General features: G+C 33.2%; 3 protein-coding genes across 14 annotated transcripts; 1 reads left to right on the forward strand and 2 right to left on the reverse strand.

Annotated features, from left to right (window-relative positions):
* The first annotated feature begins 527 nt into the window (after positions 1-527).
* LOC8271373 (protein ANTI-SILENCING 1) lies at positions 528-9,493 on the forward strand. 11 transcript variants are annotated; one of them, XM_048378167.1, is made up of 13 exons: positions 534-830; positions 1,763-2,115; positions 2,680-2,848; positions 3,285-3,416; positions 3,498-3,811; positions 4,252-4,278; positions 5,115-5,207; positions 5,859-5,937; positions 6,049-6,139; positions 6,632-6,737; positions 6,866-6,982; positions 9,072-9,158; positions 9,230-9,493. In XM_048378167.1, exons 2-12 carry the CDS (start codon positions 1,801-1,803, stop codon positions 9,114-9,116), a joined length of 1,488 nt encoding a protein of 495 aa, XP_048234124.1. In that variant the 5' UTR covers positions 534-830; positions 1,763-1,800; the 3' UTR covers positions 9,117-9,158; positions 9,230-9,493. The 11 variants fall into 11 exon arrangements, 8 of the variants coding, with proteins under 8 accessions (XP_048234129.1, XP_048234128.1, XP_048234127.1 ...); XM_048378170.1 differs by having other exon boundaries at positions 532-2,115; positions 9,075-9,137; XM_048378168.1 differs by having other exon boundaries at positions 533-2,115; positions 9,072-9,137.
* A 300-nt stretch (positions 9,494-9,793) lies between these two features.
* On the reverse strand, positions 9,794-11,827 carry LOC8271374 (probable histone H2A variant 3). Its single transcript, XM_002517515.4, has 2 exons — positions 11,561-11,827; positions 9,794-10,258 (listed from the first exon to the last, which is right to left on the reverse strand). Exons 1-2 carry the CDS (start codon positions 11,669-11,671, stop codon positions 9,962-9,964), a joined length of 408 nt encoding a protein of 135 aa, XP_002517561.1. The 5' UTR covers positions 11,672-11,827; the 3' UTR covers positions 9,794-9,961.
* Positions 11,828-13,717: 1,890 nt separating this feature from the next.
* Positions 13,718-18,482, reverse strand: LOC8271375 (serine-threonine kinase receptor-associated protein). Of its 2 annotated transcripts, none has more exons than XM_015718337.3 (7): positions 17,869-18,482; positions 17,090-17,225; positions 16,818-16,899; positions 15,765-15,940; positions 14,749-14,886; positions 14,529-14,668; positions 13,718-14,114 (listed from the first exon to the last, which is right to left on the reverse strand). In XM_015718337.3, the coding sequence occupies exons 1-7, from the start codon at positions 17,984-17,986 to the stop codon at positions 14,011-14,013; spliced, it is 894 nt and encodes a 297-aa protein (XP_015573823.2). In that variant the 5' UTR covers positions 17,987-18,482; the 3' UTR covers positions 13,718-14,010. The 2 variants fall into 2 exon arrangements, with proteins under 2 accessions (XP_015573823.2, XP_002517562.2); XM_002517516.4 differs by having other exon boundaries at positions 13,718-14,089; positions 17,869-18,440.
* Positions 18,483-18,723: the final 241 nt, after the last annotated feature.

The raw sequence follows: 18,723 nt of genomic DNA on the forward strand, positions 1-18,723 counted from the left end.
ATTTTTAAAAATATCAATTGAACCATTGTTTACAAATATAATTTTCAAAAGTAAAAATAAAAATAAAAAAATTGAGAATTATAACATCTATTCTCGTTAAAAAAACGACTGTAAGTTTTATGTGCTTATAAGATTCTAAATAAGTTACCAGTAACATTCAGAAATTGATTTTTTAAACTATATAGAAAGTCCAATTCCACCTATAATTGTTAGGTTAGTAATTTATATTTTAAACGATATATTGTTAATAATATTTCTTTTAATTCTTCAAAATTTTATATTTTAAAATTTGTAATTTTCATTTAGGAAGAGGAAAAGTCCAAAATCTATTATATTAAAAGAATAATAAATTGCTATAATTCTTTTATTATTGTTAATATTCTAAGATTATGTTTAAATAAAATTTTATTATTTTAATATTAATCAAAAAATGGAATTTGGAAAATCCAATACACGCAGGCAAAACCAGCGCGTTATAAAATCGGTTTTGCAGAAAGAAAAAAGCAGGGAGGTTATCTGCACTGAACAGAATCATCATTATGGTCAAGCCATTTCCAGTTTCGTGTAAAAACCAAGAAAAGAAGATAAAAAGAGTAGATAGTAATAATACACAACCGGCGCATTTTAGTACGCTCTCATGCATTCTATAAATGTATATATTAATTTGCGCTTCTAGTCCCTGGAGCTCTCTCTCTCCCCCCACAAACCATCTGTCTTCTTAGCCTCTAGGTCTTAGGTGGGTTTTGTTTCTTTTTTTGTTCTTTCTTACTCTCTCTCTCTCTCTCTCTCTCTGTTTCTTGAAACGCTCTGGAAATTCTTGTCAGTCATCTGTAAGTGTTTATTTTTCTTCTTTTCTTTTTTTTCTAAAAGAAACTAATTGCACCCACTTCTGTTTAAAGATTCTTTAGTCCGTTTATGATTTATCTCCTTATTACACATTTCTTTTGTAAATGTAAAAATAGATTTTGTGAATTTTGGAAGGTACCTATGTGTATTATACCCATTTGCATTTGGGTTTTCTCTCAATTTCGTTCTTTTGTTTTACAGCAATTGTTGTTTTTCTTTTTGTGTTTTTATGGAAGCCTTAATCTTTAACTCTTATTTCTTGAAACTTTGGGTTTGCTCTCGAGGCTATGCCGTTTGTTTTTTCATGAAGTAAAGAAGCAAAGACCCGCACTCTATTTATGCTTCACATTGTTGTTTATTGCGTCTTAAGACTGAAGAATGGAATCCAGTTTATCGACTACTTCTTTCGGGTGGTGGTGATATATGCTTAGCCCCGAGTTATTTTAAGGCCGCGTTCGGTTGCCATTAGAACTGCGGATGGAATCGGAATATAATTCTTGGAATATGATTCTTGATTTTTGTTTGCTTCACCAAACAAACCCAAGTCTCTTTTGTTTTTATTTTGTACTTTAATGATGATTTGACTAATTTTTGTTTATATACTTCCAAAATAAAGACGAAATAGGACTTTTGGGATCTAAACATTTATTTTCATTTCCATCCTAATTCCAAAGAGTAATTAAACATGCCTGGTGACCCTTCCTTCTGAAATATAGTAAAAGAAACTTCAATGTTTGTTTGTAATTTTTTCAAATATTAATGTTAATATGTGACGGAGATGTCCGTGGTTTGTCTTCCTGATGATAACAAGTTTAAAAGAGTTGGAAGACGCTTTTATTTTTTGTGTAGTTACGAAATGTTTTTAATCAAGTCTGGGAACATTTTGATTATTTGTTGTCGTGTGTTGGTTCGATAGGTGCGAAAAATTGATTACAAAGTGATTCCACGAGCAATATGTTTAAGTGGGGTATTAAAAAGGCAGATAGTCGGACAAACAAAGATTTTAAATTCTACCAGTCATTCACTTACTGTGGTGTGGAGTATTATCTTTACGATTGTGTTTATTTTCACGGCAAGGACAGCGTCAATTCATACATTGGTAAGCTTGTCAGAATATACGAGACTCCAGCGAAAGAAAAGAAAGTAAAGGTGGTATGGTTCTTTCATCCTAGTGAAATTAGTAAATTCTTGGGGGATTATGAGCCCAAGTGGAACGAGGTATTTCTGGCTTCTGGTCAGGGTGAAGGACTTTCCAACATTAACCATTTGGTAATTCAAATTTGCCATTTCACATGTGATGTTATTGTGTGGTATGTTTAATCTATAATTTGCCAATCAAGGAATTGGGTGCTTGGTATTTTAATTGAGAGAGTTGAGTAGTTCTTGATTTTGAGTCTTTCCTTCCACCATCCGTCAATGTGGGTGGAAAGTTAATCACCTTTACAGCAAAAGATATGTAAGGATGATTACTGTATTGTGTAGGTGGTACACTGTACCTCAAGAAAAAAAAAAAAGGAATTTCTAGGATCTGGCCCTTCTTCAGTTTTCAGTTCAAACTCTGCATGTTATCTCTGGACTTAGTTTAGGAAGCACTGAGTAGAGAAATCTCTAACTATTTGTCTCTATTTTAGTTTGGAATTAAAGCAGTCGTTGTTTCTTAAATATACTATCTATGATTATAGTCACTGATTTTGTTGTTGGATTTTGGCATGCTCATTAAACTTCAAAATTACGTTGTTTCAATAATGGTCGCTGCTACTAAATTTTAGTTATTTTAGAGTATTAACTGCCTTCGTAATTGAATTGAGTGGTCTTTCTTGATTTTGGCTTCAGGAAGCAATTGTTGGCAAATGTAATGTGGTCTGTGTATCAAATGACAATAGAAATCCTCAAGCAACTGAAGTAGAGCTGAAAATGGCAGACTTTATTTTCTACCGTTGTTTTGATGTAGGAGAGCGTAGAATTGTCGAGGACTTCGCAAATCATATAGATGGAATTAGAGGTAAATTTTTAAATTGTTTTTATATCTTTACATTTTTGTCAAACTATAATGATCCTATTAAATTTAATAAGTTTTTGAATGAAATTCAGGTTGTGTTGGTACTTGGTAATGGGTATGTGTTTGTTATGTAGTTTACCAATTGAGCTAACACTTGTTGGTTGTTTCTAATGTTTATGCCAAAATTTTAATAAGAGGATGATTTAAGTGCTGACATAGAGCCAATACAGCTAGAATGACTGGTCTATTTTCTAATTTTTATTCCAGTGAAATGTAAAGGTGTCTTTGTTATGTATATAACAATTCTTATCGAAATAATACAAATATGATTTTGTCAGGATTGCAACTTTATTTTAAAAGTTATAGAGGCATATAGTGGTATTTTGTTGGAAATGTTGGACATTGATTGTGAGCCAAATTAAAAATAACTTTTCTGCAGTGGAATCCTTTTTCAATAAAAGGAAAGATCAGCAGGTCAATGCTCCTCCAGCTCTCGAGCTAAATGTTAAAAAGGGTGGTCATGCAGTGAGAGATGTCAAGTCTGGCAGCAGTAGTAGCCCAGTGGTTAAAGGTTATTTCTGATAACATCCTAATATGTTCTACTTTTTAAATTGAGTCATTTGGTAAAACTCGCTCTATCCTACATGTATAGAATCTATGGTCACAGCTAGTCTGAGACTTAAAGAGCGCATTTTGAATGAGAATATAACGCGGAGGCCTAGAACTCCGATTGACAATGATAGGATTGGGCCTAATAAAGTCCCATGCAACCAAATTGACAAAAATGCTGAGAGCGTGAGTTATTCTAGGGACTCCTCTGCTCCAAATACAAATGCAGCCTGGCCTGTCAAGAAGAGAAAACTACTTCACGATGAGATGGCAAGCAAAGTTGTTACAGTAGATCCTTGCATTGCATCAGATGGTGGCTTGAAAACTATCCCCAGGATTACTGCCAAACCTCATGCTGTAAGTTTCCACTGGGATTTCCCCTTCATTGCAATCATCATCTTATGAAATATTTATCTGATATATTTGGGTGTTTAAATAATTAAGATTGATCTTCTAATTTAATTATATGTGAACCGCTTTGATTATGAGTGTATGAAAATGTAATAGTGTCTGCCAAGTCACCAACAGGTTATATATTTGATAGTAGTTTCTGGATAGAAAAAGAGAAATATGGTTTTTAACCTATCACGTGCCCTGAATATAGTCTCTCCATTATTCGTAACACTTCATCATGCATCCTTGTCACTGAGGTGCATGTAGGGTCTCGTTCAGATGCTAAATAACATGTTTACAGTTTAGCACGCAAGACTTGCAAGTTGAATATTTGAATTGCCCTTCAAATTTTGGTTACTAATCCTTTTTTCTTTTGAATTTTCTGTCTTTAATTTCAACTGCAGGAGGGAGGAAAATGGTTCAAGCAAGTAGTGAGTTGTCTCTTCTTTCTGTCCTCATTCACCTTCCTGTTGATGTTTTCATTATTTTTTTGAACCAAGAAAAGAATTTTTTTCCTTTCTGAAAGCAAATCTTTAGGAACTTCAGACTGAAATGAACATCGAGAAATGGAAGAAATAAGGAAAGTGAATTTAACTAACCATAATATTATGCAAGTTGTACTAGACCAGGATAGTGGACAATGCATGAGTTTTTCTCAAATAATTCTCAAATGTCTTACAAAATTGAATTTATTCTAATGTTTGATTCCTGTTTGGTGAGAACCATTTGCATTTTATAGGGTGACACTAATCTTAGGTTTTCTTACAGTTTCCTCTATGGTCCTTGCTATCTCAAATTTAACACTTAAAGGACAATTGTTTTATTGAAGAATTTAAGAGTTAAGACTTGTTAAAAAGCATATGTACTTACTATCCATCTTAAATTATGTGCATAATAACCCCATTCTCAACTTCTGTCGATGTATGAGAACTTGCAATAACAAAAATAGATCAATCTCTCCATTGTGCTTCAGTTTGATGCTAATTTTATTATGCTTCCTAGTATTATGATTTGCAGAAAACTATACTTGTATGTTGTTCCTCAATCTCTACATTATGAACTCCATGCATTATAACATCCAAGCTAAATGCGCTTTTTATTCCTTACTGAATGGAAGTTCTTGAATATGTCTCTATTTAGCGAATCATGTGTATATCATGAAAATGACAAGTTACGGTTATCATTGAAATTTAACATGTAATGATTTGGCTGGATAACTTGTCATGTGTTTGTGTGTACGATTGCTAATATGTTCTCTATCTGTTAGCCTTGGAGAGAAAAACTGCGGAGATCTGAAGAGGCAGGCACCCTGGTCTTGCTTGAAAATTTGGATCCATCTCTTGCATCATCAGATGTAGAGGTATAAAATGGCTCTCCAAGTCAACAACTTTTTTGTTCAGTGTAACTTGTTTTTGGAGTTCTTTAGAATTTGCATTCTTAATCAATTGTATGCTGCAATTATTTTGCTACTATTAGTTTTAGATTTGGCAGCTTCAGCTGAATCAGCTCTTAAGCAAACGGTCTGGCTTACAAAATTTACAATTATCATCTCATGAATATCTTGTAATTTATATGCTTGTTCTACATGCACTTTTTGTGTTGGAATGGATTAATCAGAATGATTTTTTGAATGAGGGTTTTCTAGTATAATATTTATCTGGTGTAAAACCATGGCATGGAAATATAACTACAGAATATCTGAGTTCTTTGTTTGGCTATTTGTGAATTTTAATGTCCATATAAGTTCAAAAAAAATGATTTGTTTAGAACTGCAAAATACATTTTGAACTCCACAAAAATTAATAGTTATGCGCTAAAAAAATCTTTAAAGAAGTTTTCAAGCTAAAATTGAGTGGCGCATTTGTTACACCTTTCAATTCATATTAACCTCTATAGCCGGTTGGAACTTGGAAATAACTGAACACCTGAGTTTGGTGGAAAGGCAGAAATAGAGAACTGATATGTTCCTTCCTCCCGTATAGTTGTCATTGTTTTTCAGCTTCTGCCTCAGGATTTGATTTGGCATGCACTTAAGCTGAGAGTAGAGGCAAAGATGATACAGCGAAGTACTCTCTCGAGCCTACTCTACGGTAATTATGTTCATCTGATATCAAGATGCATCATTTATGGTTAATATTTGATTTTATTTTCTATACGGTAAATGAATGAGCATGAGGACTGGAACTTATATATTCTAACAGGTAAAGCTTTTGTCGTATTCGGATCAAAAGAAGCAGCTGAGTCTGCAATATTCAAGTTGCAGACAAGATGCCTAGTGCTCACAGATGGGAGGTAATTGTTTCATTGGTTCTTCATATTGTTTGTTGTACTTTAATCCTTTCTGGCATATGATTGTTTTCTGAAATTCTTGGAAGCATTTAATAGCCTATTGATGGTGCCCTTGTTCTGTCCCTTTTAAGCAAGTAGCCAGAGATATTGAGAAGTGGAATGATAGTATTGAAATTGTACCTTACTAACAGAAAGATGACTGTTTGACTAGCTTCGTATTTGATGTGATTTGCTACCTTGGGCCCCTGCTATAGATTAAAATCCTGGAGGCTTCCTTGTATGTTCTCATACATAAAGCCTTGATTTCTTGAAAATAGTAGGAACAAAAATCAAAAAATTGTTCATCAGTAACAATAAAAATTCACTAGATTCAATGAAAAACAAAATAAGAATATTAAGCTTGTAAACTATTTGGTTTCTCTCCAGTGATTTTCAAACAGTCGGAGTACTTTGTTCAATAGCAACTTTCACGTGTGGCTTTTGTTTTATCTGCAGACCTATTGTTGGTAGCAGGGGCTCTCTAAAGGATCCTGCCAAATCTGCAGATTTTACTGGCCATATTTGTCTTTCCAAAATCAGAAAAAAGCAAACTCAGGAAATGGTAGAAAATATTACTAGCAATTTTGTTTTTTCTTTACCTAAACCACAATTAATTTCGTGCAGTTTTTGAAAATTCTTCTGTTTAAAGAGCTACCTTTAACATTTATATTTTCCCTTCTCTTTGTTAAGAGAAAAGCAGTATCTACATCACACCTTTCCCAGCCTAATACCATTGAATATGAAATGGCAATCGAGCGGCGCTTGCTGCAGAAACAGTTTGACGAGTGCTGGAATGAATTACACAGGGTATATTACAAAATCCTAAGTCTCATTTCTCTTTATTTTTGTTGCAGTATATGTACAGCTATATATATGTTTCTCTGTGTGTGAGAGACGGTGTCCTACAGAAAGCCCTTGGAGCATTTTGGTAGATGTGAGTTTGAGGAGGCCTGCTCTTTCTTCTGTCCTCCATAGTATCCCATATGCCAATATTATAAACATTGAAATTCTTCCAAGATCCAATTAATTGCGCTCTACTCCTGTTGAGACTGCTTGAAGCAGTAAAGAAAGAGCAACCGAAATGGGGCTGCCTTAAGTTTAGGTTTTGAAATATAAAACAAATGCATTGTGCATGATTGATAAATGTGCTGGTTTATAAATTCATATATCATCGTTCCAAAGATTATATATATTTTGCACCCTTTCACGCCCCATCAAATTTTGAAATCTTAGTGATTCACAAAACTTATCTTGTTAACTTTCTTGTGTTCAACTTTAATGTAGATAGGATATCCTTGAGCGTCTCCCTTAGCAATGTGCATGCATGACATAGTGAATTGAGAGTTAAAAGCAACCGTGTCATAACTTTTAAATTCCAGTATTTGTTTCTGTTTTAGCCTTCAGTTTTTCTCAATAATTTTCCAAAATTCAGAGTTATTGCGCCATCATTAGTCTTTGATTTTATATGGAAATTTTTATAGTTCTAGATGTAGATGATGGCTTTATTGACTGATATAGAACCTCTATGAATAAGCTTCAGAACCCTTTTTCATCCCTAAGAAAGGTTAGGGACACTCCAAGAACCAATTCGGTTCAATCCCTAAGAAAGGTTAGAAAGCGGATTACTTAGAAAGATGATTAGGAATTAGAACCTAAGGAAAACTAATTCGCTTAAACCTCAATTCTAAGTATGCCACAAGGATAGATCAACTCCTTGACAAATAAGATTATTTAAACAAGAACACAAAGACAAAGCAAACAAGCTTTAAGGTAAAATATACCAATTATCATTCAACTTTAACTTTATTGATTACATCAAAATTCGTAGTAACCTTATATAGGTTTTATTAAACCCTAAATCTTAACTAATAAAGATTTACACCTCATTTAGGATAAATATAATCTTCCTTACTAAAAGAGATAATTTAAACAAAGTCCTAATTAGGTTAAAATACACGTGTAGTCGCCGATAATAAACCTTAAAACACTAATTTACATAAGTCATATAGATGGGTCTTGTAACATAAGCTAAGTTAGGCCCAAAGTCTTCATATGCTCCAACTCAACTCTTTTGGTTTTTTTTTTTTAAGCTCAATTAGATTCATTTAAGCTCAATAACTGAATTAGATTAATGAGCCTTAAACTTAAATTCAATTTTCAAGTCTTGATGTGTCATTAGCCCAAATGTCTTGGATAAGCTCATTGATTTGTAATATGAATCGGACTAGGACTTTTAGTTGAATTAAGATTCCTTTTGTTGCTTGAATTCCTAATATCATCACGATTTCTTGTAGGATTACAATTCCTAGTTGAGTCAGGACTCTTTATTGGATTAGAATTTCTTGAGCTAGGAGGATTTGCATCATCAAGACTTTTTATTGGAGTAGGATTTATTGTGCTAGTTTGATTCGTATCACTGACATATGCTATGAGCCCTGGAATGTACATGTATGTAACTTAGCATTTATTAGAAACTAGACACAGATCATCATTTTTAGTGTTCATTGTTTTCTTCTATTCAAATTGGTGCAGCATGTCTTGTCGGTGGTAATCGAACATATTAAGATTTGCATACATCTAACAGGGACTCTTTGACACCCCAATATCATGCACAGTACTGAAAAGTGGTGATACATATAATGCTAGTGCTAGTTCTGGAATTGTGTGAGAGCTGTCCAACTTGTGCTAGTGCTAATTGACCTATGAGGTCACAAGCGTGTGCCTCTATTTCATTGATGTACAATAATATTCATGGTGTAATCGGCAGCACAGCAGGTGCATATTGAATCGAAATGTTAATACAGTAACACAGATGATTAAACATGTAGAAATACTTTGTTATTTTTAATGGTATTTTTTTTAATTTATTAAAAAATTTCTATTGCCTCTTTTCCAGCAGCATGCACAGGAAATAGAAGATCTTAAGAGTCCCAGAAGATGAAATTAAGTAGTGAAGCTACATGTAGGAATGTCTTTTCTTCTGGTAAAAGCAGTTCTCTTGCCAATTCTAATTCAATTGCTTCTATGTCGTGACATTGTATTGTGTCTTTGCAGGGAAATATGCTCTTTTGTTTTTGTGAATTGGTAGAGACTGGATGAGCATTCAGGAAGTGTCTTTTGAAGATAGCAGTATGTCTATTTTTGTGGGGAAGAAGTTGTAAATAATAGAAAATTTAATTAAGGCATTTATCTTACTGTAAACTGATTCATTCGTATCATTTCCTATGCGGCCACCTCTACAGTTCATGCAGAATTTTATACCACAACGTACAGTGTCCATTCTTGTTCAAATTTTATTAACGACAAGTTCACCGGCCATATTGCTATCCAGTATTTCGTGTATGTCATGGTTTATCTTGGAAATGTATAGACTGCTCTGCGATGCATCATGATCATTTGTCTATGATACTAGCATTTCATTCCAAATGCACAATAAGTTGCATTCCTAATGTGTCCATCAAGTATTTGGATGAACAAGGTGTAAGGGTTGCTTTTTGGGGTTTTTTTCCGTCAGATGAATAGTGATACTTATGTTTTGCAGATACATTCCACACTGTCAAAACATAAATATTTTTTAAAGGAAGAACGGCAAACAAGTAAGATGAACTGAGACCAACATCAATGGAAAGTAAACTGCTTTTCCAAACAACATTCAGGTCCCTGCTTCACTGATGAAAAAGGATTATGAAAGCACAATTGGGTTCCTTGCTTACCACAGTTTCTCATACATTTTTTAACAGCTTTTGAACTACAAACACAAGACAGGGGAGATGAAAATGTATTACACTACTCCTTGGAGGATTTGTTAATGAGTGATTTATGAATGTGCGGAATAACCCCACCACCAGCAATAGTTCCCTTTATGAGGGTGTCAAGTTCTTCATCTCCCCGAATAGCAAGCTGCAAATGCCTCGGTGTTATACGTTTCACCTTCAGATCCTTGCTTGCATTCCCCGCCAACTCCAACACTTCAGCAGTCAAATACTCCAATATAGCTGCTGTATAGACAGCAGCTGTTGCCCCGACCCGTCCATTTGCAGATACCCTGGTCTTCAATAGTCGGTGAACCCTTCCCACGGGAAACTGCAAGAAAGATAAGACAAATGATCATATGAAAAAAATCAATAATGAAAGTATACTAAGAACATAATCGGGGTTCCCACTTGGTTATGCAAAAACACTACTTCAGAGAAAAAGGAGTTGGCCTATGCTGTTTGAAATAAGATCACCATTTAGGTAAAGATGCTATTCCTATGAATTAATAGTAGGAAACTTCACATGCAACAGATTTCCACAGAGCACATTTGAAAATGCCTGTGACTGCAAATGTCAAATCATCCGATGTGTACCGGAAGCATGTGTTTGCTTTAATCTATTGATTTCCCTGTCGGCCCTCAAAAATACTCTATATCCTTGCATCACAGCAATTCATTGGACAAAGCAACCATCTAACAGCTGCGAATTATATCTATTTCACTAAAATTTGGCACTTCTCTCTTAACTCTTTAAGTATCCTACTCTTGGGAATGTATGAGCTGCAAATATGCTATAGCCGTAATGGCTTAAGTGCAAGTGTTAACAGTATCCCTCTTGCACACATTCCCACATGATGAGAGGGAGGAAAAGATAAGTGCCACATTGGCAGCTACCTTGGGGTGAAAATCTTTCTAAAATTACCTTCCAAATTTTGTTAAGTGGACAAACTTAAGTTATTCTCCATAAATAATCTGAAAGCTCAGCAAATCACCTTCGCAATAAAGCAACAATTGAAGGCTCATATATTCTTAAAGTCAAGAAACATGGCGTTAAAGCTCCTACAAACTAAAGCCCAGATAGATGTTACAAGAACCAAATCAAGATGAGAAACGAAAGATCTCTAGTTCAACCACCTTAACAAAAGTGGTGTGTATGTCAACTTAGTGAAAGCAGCCTTTTCATAGACAACTACTTGCCAAAGACCATAAATTCCACATACCTTAGAAAAACAAAAAAAAGAATATGTATCCTCACTATTTGAGACGCATAAGACAAACATCATCAATCAACCACTAATATAAAATTCAATTCACCCGGATTAAACTCTTACCCATTTCAGTATAATTTTTTCAAACTTTCTATTGAATCTTCATTTATTGAGTACAATCAATACAGTCATTAACATTCGGAACATTTGTTAGAAACAAGAAAATAATTGATTCACATTATTAGTCCACAAAGCCAAAGTCTTTGCACTAATAGCCACATCCTTTTCCAATACCCAATTCAAATTCAAGTATTCTAGGTATAATAATACATTAAATACCCATATATAAATAAATAAATCTTTATATATATATATATATATATATATATATAGAGAGAGAGAGAGAGAGAGAGAGAGAGGACCTGGAGACCAGCGCGAGAGGAACGAGAGACGGGTTTTTTCTTGTCTTTGTCTTTGTTGTTAAGTGTTGATTTGCCTGCTGTAATCAATCCTTTTGCTCCTTTGCCTGACATTTTCTTTTTACGCCGAAAACAAAATTGAAATGAAATTAGGGTTTTTGAAACCGGAATCGAAAAAGATAATGGCGGAGACAGAGCCTCCCCTGAGAGAAAGACTTCGAGAGAGAGAAAGAAACGCGATCTGTGCTACTGACGGAGTCTTTATTTTACTCCTTAGATTTATTTTATTTGACGAAAATACCCTTGTCTTCTGTTGCGAATTAAGGATTCGTAGGAATATGGTAAAATGGATAATGCAAATACTTTTTATGATTCGGGCCTTCTGCTACCCTCATTTGCCCCACTTCTCTTCCACCAATTTATTTTTCTAATAAATAATTTCATTAAAATAACGTATTTACAATAAAGTCCCTACCATTTGTCTTGTTATAGTGTCTCATAGACTCTTCAGTTATGTTTGATTTAGTTGTATATTTGAATTGTTTGATAAACGTTAGATGTATTTATGTTAAATAATTGTTTAAAATATAATTTATTTTCATTATCTTTTAATTATTTATTATTATAATTAAATGCAAAAAAAATAATTTTAAATACATACTTTTTTTCCTTAACAAATAACAGACACTCCAATTATTAATAATTTCAATATACATTATTAATACCGTCAATTTATATTAACATTAATCACATCAGTCTCACTAAAGTTCAGCTTGCTAGATGATTTGGTAAAACAACAATGAGTAGTGAATGAGAGAATAATATCATACATACATTTGGTCTCTCTTCTAGTTTTTTAATGAAATTGATTTTGCACCAATTGGATTCGATTTTAAATATCACAAAAAAATTGCAAACGAAATTAAGATATATTGTTATTTGTTTTAAAATTGAAAAAGCCAAAAATACAAGTATGTTGTTTTATACTTTCTCCTTAATTGTATTTCTTATTAAATATATTTATATAAACTATCTTAAATGTAGGGGTTAGAATCTAAATTCTACTAATATAAAGCCTTTTCTTTAAATGCTTTAATCATGAATATTTTTAATTATTTAATTATTAATTTTAAAAGGATATTTATTTGTTATAATTTTAAAAAATTAATATAAAATAAATTATTTTTATCTAAAAATCAAATCAACTATCAACTATTAATTTTTAATTTTTTTTATTTAATAAATACTAGCAACTACCTAAGAAATAACTTGAAAGACCAAAGTACCTTAAATATATCAAATTAGGATACAATAATATTAATGCTATAATTGGTCGAAATCCATAAAAAAAATTGTTTTATTTGAGAAAAATACATGAGAAAGAAAGTAAAATGAAAATGATAAAGTCGAAAGAGATATTTTGATGTTATGGTATATATATTGACAAATTAATGCGGAAATACGTAGAATTCTAAATTAACTTTCATTTCATCCAAAGCACGTAAATTTTGAATTTGCAAATAAATTTTATAAATTTTATAAATTTCAACAAAACACAATATAAAGCTTATATAAGCTTATTATTATTGCTTATGCTTTTTGTCTGATCATTAATATGATTAAGAAAAATTGAATTAGAATATGTACTTTTTCTTTTCTTTTGTGATAATAGATGTTCAACAATCCTTCTTCATAGATTGAGCTTCAGCGAGCCAAGCTAAGGAAAGACTTATTTTAGTTTATACTCGAAGAAGCTATAATAAACCTACAAATAAAAGGTTGCTACTCAATTAATAACAAAACTATTTCTCTTTATTTATTTAATGAAGTTTCCTTAATTAACAAAATAAAAAGTAGAAAGACTGACTTTATAAATGTTAAAGATTTGTGTCTGGTTTTAGAAAAATAGAGATAAGAATATATATTTAGATAAACTTTAAGGACTTCATTGTAATTAATCTAAGTTATAAAATATATAGAATTCATTTGCTAAGACTGAAGATCACACTCAGCTATATTTAACAAAGAAAAATTCATTAAATAAGATTATCCAAATATAATGTAAGCTAGCCTTCGTAGCAACATGTCAATCTTCATAAACTATGCAATTTTTCTTCCAGGCACAAACAAGAGCCAACAGATTAAGAGATAGATACAAAATGATAATAATAACAACATTTTCTTGCTCACAAAAGATTCGTCTAATTTTTATTTCCAAAGCAGGTTGATCATCAAAATGTCACACATGCACATGCCTACAGCTTCACACTAAAGCACAGACCAAAATAAAAACAAACTGTCTAATGCCTAGTCAGGGATCTGTTCCGGCAGTTTTCCCTTCCTTGCCCTTGATCTTCTGGGTAACATCGTCCGCTGATGCCATCGCTTTTCCAGTCGGTCCGTTCTCATCATGATTCTGAGGGCCTGTCTGCCATATTCTTATGGTTCCATCTTCAGATCCTGAAGCATAAGATTCCCCTCCTGGAGAGAATCTCAGACAGTGAACAGGTCCATGGTGACCCTTGTTGCATCCTACATGTAAATGCATTAGTTAAACCTGAAAACCCCAGAGATAAGAAACATGTAACCACAGAAAATTATAACAAGGATCAGATAAATTTTTATGGTAAGGGAGTCCTCATGAGATACAGATTGGCTTCAGCTAAGGACTGATGATCCATCTAATAAAATAGAGCTCATTTACATTTGACTTGGAATGATCAATTTTTCCTCCTGATTTGTTTCCCCAAATATCAGAGCCCCAACAGCTGCTTTTATGGTAAAAGAGCATCAAGTCTTTGAACCTTAATGGAGTATTATCACTTATAGTAAGTAAGAGTCTTGCCAAGTTTACAGTGATTTCCAGGGAGCAACAGCTCATTCAGCATAAGACTAAGTTGTTTATCACCACGTTATATACTTAGGTCTTGATAATTTTATCAATAAGTCCAACCAGTTAAAAAGTCCATACCTATCTGTTCTCCTGTGTGGAAATCAAATACATGGATCCACATATCTTCTCCACCAGCAACAAATTTATTACCAAGTTTTGGTTCCAATGAAGCTGATTCCACATTGCATGGCATATTGTAGCTTTTAACCAGGCCAAAGCTAGAAAGGAAAAAAAAACAAATTTTACCAACCAATGTCAACTAAAAGCAAGATTGCAATGAAGGCAAATTAGAACTCACTGGTTTGCATCCCAAAACTTAACAGTTGACCCATCAGCAGTAGTTATGTACCGACCATCCTGACTCACTTCAGCACTTGTTACAGGAGACTTTGTCTCAAGTGTTTGAACAATTTTGCCACTTCTTATGTCCCATAACCTACAGTCGCAAATTTGGAGGACAAATTGAGATAATAAGGATTTCCAAACCAGATAAAAGATGTCATTTTGCAATTGATTATTCAAAGACAATGACAAAATAGTACAGGTATTGCCTTAATGTGTTAGCAAGGATGAAATTATAATGAGAAGAGGCCAACCATAAGAAAAAAAATCAGGGACAAAAAATTTGCAATATCGTATACAGCTCAAACAAATATGAAATCAATGATATGCTGCTTCAAATAAGTGCAGGTAATTACTATAATCTACCAACACAATGCTACAAACTGAGGACCTTAATGGAAATTTTGATGAAGCCACTGTGCAGAATTTGGAGTTAAGAACGACCAGTTATTGTGTGGCCTTTCAATCAACTTTGTAGGATAGATCTGCAATTAAATTAATTTTAGTGGTGTGGACCAAACCAAGATCCAGTTCTTCATTTGTTACTTTAGCTTTGAAGGAGGCAGTATGGCTTAATGATAGCTCATCTGAAGTCCTTCATATGTAAGAGTATTGCAATTTCTGAGACATGCAGAAATTACAGCATGAATTAGCCAATATTGGTCCCCAGTAGTCATCTAGTTCTAGGTCCAAAGGAAAAGAAAACTACTTTTCTACTCCAATAATTCTATTAAGGATGAGAATGACATGTGAAATATTCTCAGCATAATTTATTTCTCTTTTCAACTCAACCAGTAACATATATCTTTATAACAAAATCTAGACCTCTTAATTATTTAATGGCCTAGAAATAACTAGCAGGCAAGAACTAGTTCAACCAATGAATGAACACACAACTACCAACCCAGCTAGTAAGTATGAAAAGATTCGATGTAGCAGAGGATCAAGCTTGATCATTTCATCATCATTCACCTCACACCACCCATATCAGTACAAGAACTTAATATGGTCTGGTCACTGTGAAGCCATGCAACAGTTCTGATTGAACCAGGTGAACTGTTAACTTCTCTTGGGGGTGCATCTGGACGATTCAAGTCAAATAAACGAAGAATTTTCTCCATTCCACCAGTGAGTAGTAGGTGTGTATCCTGAACAAAGAGCAACTTAGACAATGCATGCACATACCAATATGTATATATATATATATATATATATATATATATATATATAAGATTAAAGAAGTCTGAATTCTGAATCAACTAATAATGTTGGTAGATCCAAAGTCATATGTAATGACTAAAAAAAAACTGGAGAAGGAGTCTCTGACGAATTTTTAAAAGAAATATTTGTTTTGTAAAACTGAAAGTGGAGGAAGTACAAAGGTAGATTTGTACCTCTAAAGACTTCAAATCCAAATTCCACTAGTTACAGCTTAGGTGAATATTCACACCAAGTTTAGGCAATGCACAAGTTGTGAAGTAATTTAAAGAACAAAAAGTACGCAAAGTCCTGAACTAGCTTCAGCATATGAGAGGCAGGGATCGCCAAAAGTTGTTTGACTTTGTAAAGAATCATAAGTTTCACAACTTTCATGTAATTTAAAGAAAACTTAGAAACTATGGAAACACATAAATAATATTAGGCATTATTCTACTGAATAATTAGTAGACACTAGAGAAACCCTCAGATTCAATGAAGGCACTTTGAATCAACCACGAGCATAGGTCATAGCTTTTCTAATCAATAATTATTCTGAGTTTATGGTACAATATATTTTAAAGCCATCACTTGATGACTCCTATTACTTCAATTATACCTTTTCATCAGACAAAAATGTTTCCATTGAGGACATATGAAGTATACATTACTCATGACCCATTTAACACACACAAGCCCCCATCCCACCCCCAACCCCTCTCTCTCTTTAAAGAGAGAAACTCTCATTCTTTATTCACTGATGATAAAATGTTCAGTCAAGAGAAAAGTATTCAAATAGACAAATAATAGAAAACAATCTCGTCCAACCTCTGAAAATGCACATGCCCGGACAATGTGCCTATGCTCGAAAGAGTGTAACTCATCCCCAGTCAACGCATCCCACAATTTCCTGAAAACAATAAAGTAGCATCACCTAGTATATTAACTTCTACAAAATGATCGCTACGATCTCTAGTTCTCTACTATTGTCATCATGAACAAAAACATGCAAGAGAGAGAAAGAGAGGCGCACTGCATCTCAAGATGCAATGCTCCAAAATGAGTACAATAGTTTAAGAGTAGCATGCTCAATTACTTACGCTGTAAAATCTGCAGAAGCAGATGCTGCACGTAATGCCTTTGTATCCAGGGAGCAACTCCATACTGCACCTTTATGTCCTTCAAAGGTCCCAATCCAATCTCCAGTCTCTCCATTTCTCAACATTGGGCTAGAATCTGCATTTCAAAGAACTACCAACTAAATATTTGGAAGTGAAGAACTAAAAGTTTCTCATCAGAGAAATGTAAGAGCTTGCACTTTTAACATGCAGCAAGTAATAAATGATGCTGCGACTAAACCTTCATGCCAAGTAAAGAAAAAAAATGATATTAAACTTGGACCTCAACTTTTTTGGTTGATAAAATTCCTACTCAAAACATGGATAGAACACTCAAATTAACAAACAGCAATATATCTACTATAAGTCAAACAGAATTGACATCAAATTATCACTTACAAAAAACAAAATGAGCAATAAATAAATACACCTTTTGAATCAAATTGAAAGTAGGAAACCAAGAGCAAAGTTACATTAGGTAATAAAACTCGGATCAAACGCTTAAATAAATGATACTACACACGACTAAAGGAGCATACCTTTAAAAAAGGCAATGACTAAATGACTAATCAAAGGCAGCCCAATCCAAAATCCATGCAATTGAATAACAATTTCTAGTTGATACCAGGTACCAGAAGGAGAACAAACACATAAAAACTAATACTAGATGGCTATTTAAAGAAAACCCACTTCAACAAACATGTATCTCCATCAAAATTTAGAGGTAAGAAAACCTAAGAAAAGAAACAAAAAGAGCATACCTTTGCTGGCACTAATGAGAAAAAATCCATCAGGAGTAACAGGACTATAAAACAAATCCACAACAGGACGTGAATGCCCATGGCACACTAGAGGCACTGCCACCTTCTTCTTATCCATTTTTCTCTTAATCAACAACAACAACAACAAATTGAACCAAAAAAAAATCTAGAAGATCAAAACTTTTAAGGAAATCTTTTTTTTTTCCTTTGTTTTTCTTTTTTCTCTTCTTCACTTGTTGAATAATACACTGATACAAAATCTAATTCACAATTGAACTGCACAACAAATTCTAATATCAAAATCAAGTTACAAAAGTTCTTTTCCTTTTTTTCTTTTTATTTTTTAATTTATGTAAAGTCTATATCTTGTGGGGAATGTTTCTCGTCCTTCTGAAGCTATGATTGAAGCTTTGCTAAAGCTAATGCAAATGTTTGCCTATGAAAAATGAAGAATTAAAATTAATAAAAATCAAAGGAGAAAAAAAATAAAAACGAAAATGAAAAATTAGAAAAGTAGAGATACAGAGCCTGTAAAAAGAGGCTAAACGCAGAGACGCAAATACACAGAGCAGTAGCTATATAGTGTTGAATTTTATTTTTCCATTTTTCAAAAATAGGCCTGCTTCTTCTAAACTTTGAAAGTTGACCCCATAATGTTTTGAACTTGTTATTTTCGCAGTCAGAGTTTTTGTTTTTGCATCACAAACCTTTACCCTCGTGCAGCCTTCATTAAAAAAGAAGAAAAAGAAAAGGTTCTGGATAGAATTGAAAAATTGAAATAATTGCAAAGATTGGAGGTTGGGATGTGGATTTTATATACCAAAAAATGATTTTGTTTGAGAAACATCTGACAGA

Source organism: Ricinus communis, chromosome 8 (assembly GCF_019578655.1).
Source record: "Ricinus communis isolate WT05 ecotype wild-type chromosome 8, ASM1957865v1, whole genome shotgun sequence".
Taxonomy (NCBI): Eukaryota; Viridiplantae; Streptophyta; class Magnoliopsida; order Malpighiales; family Euphorbiaceae; genus Ricinus; species Ricinus communis.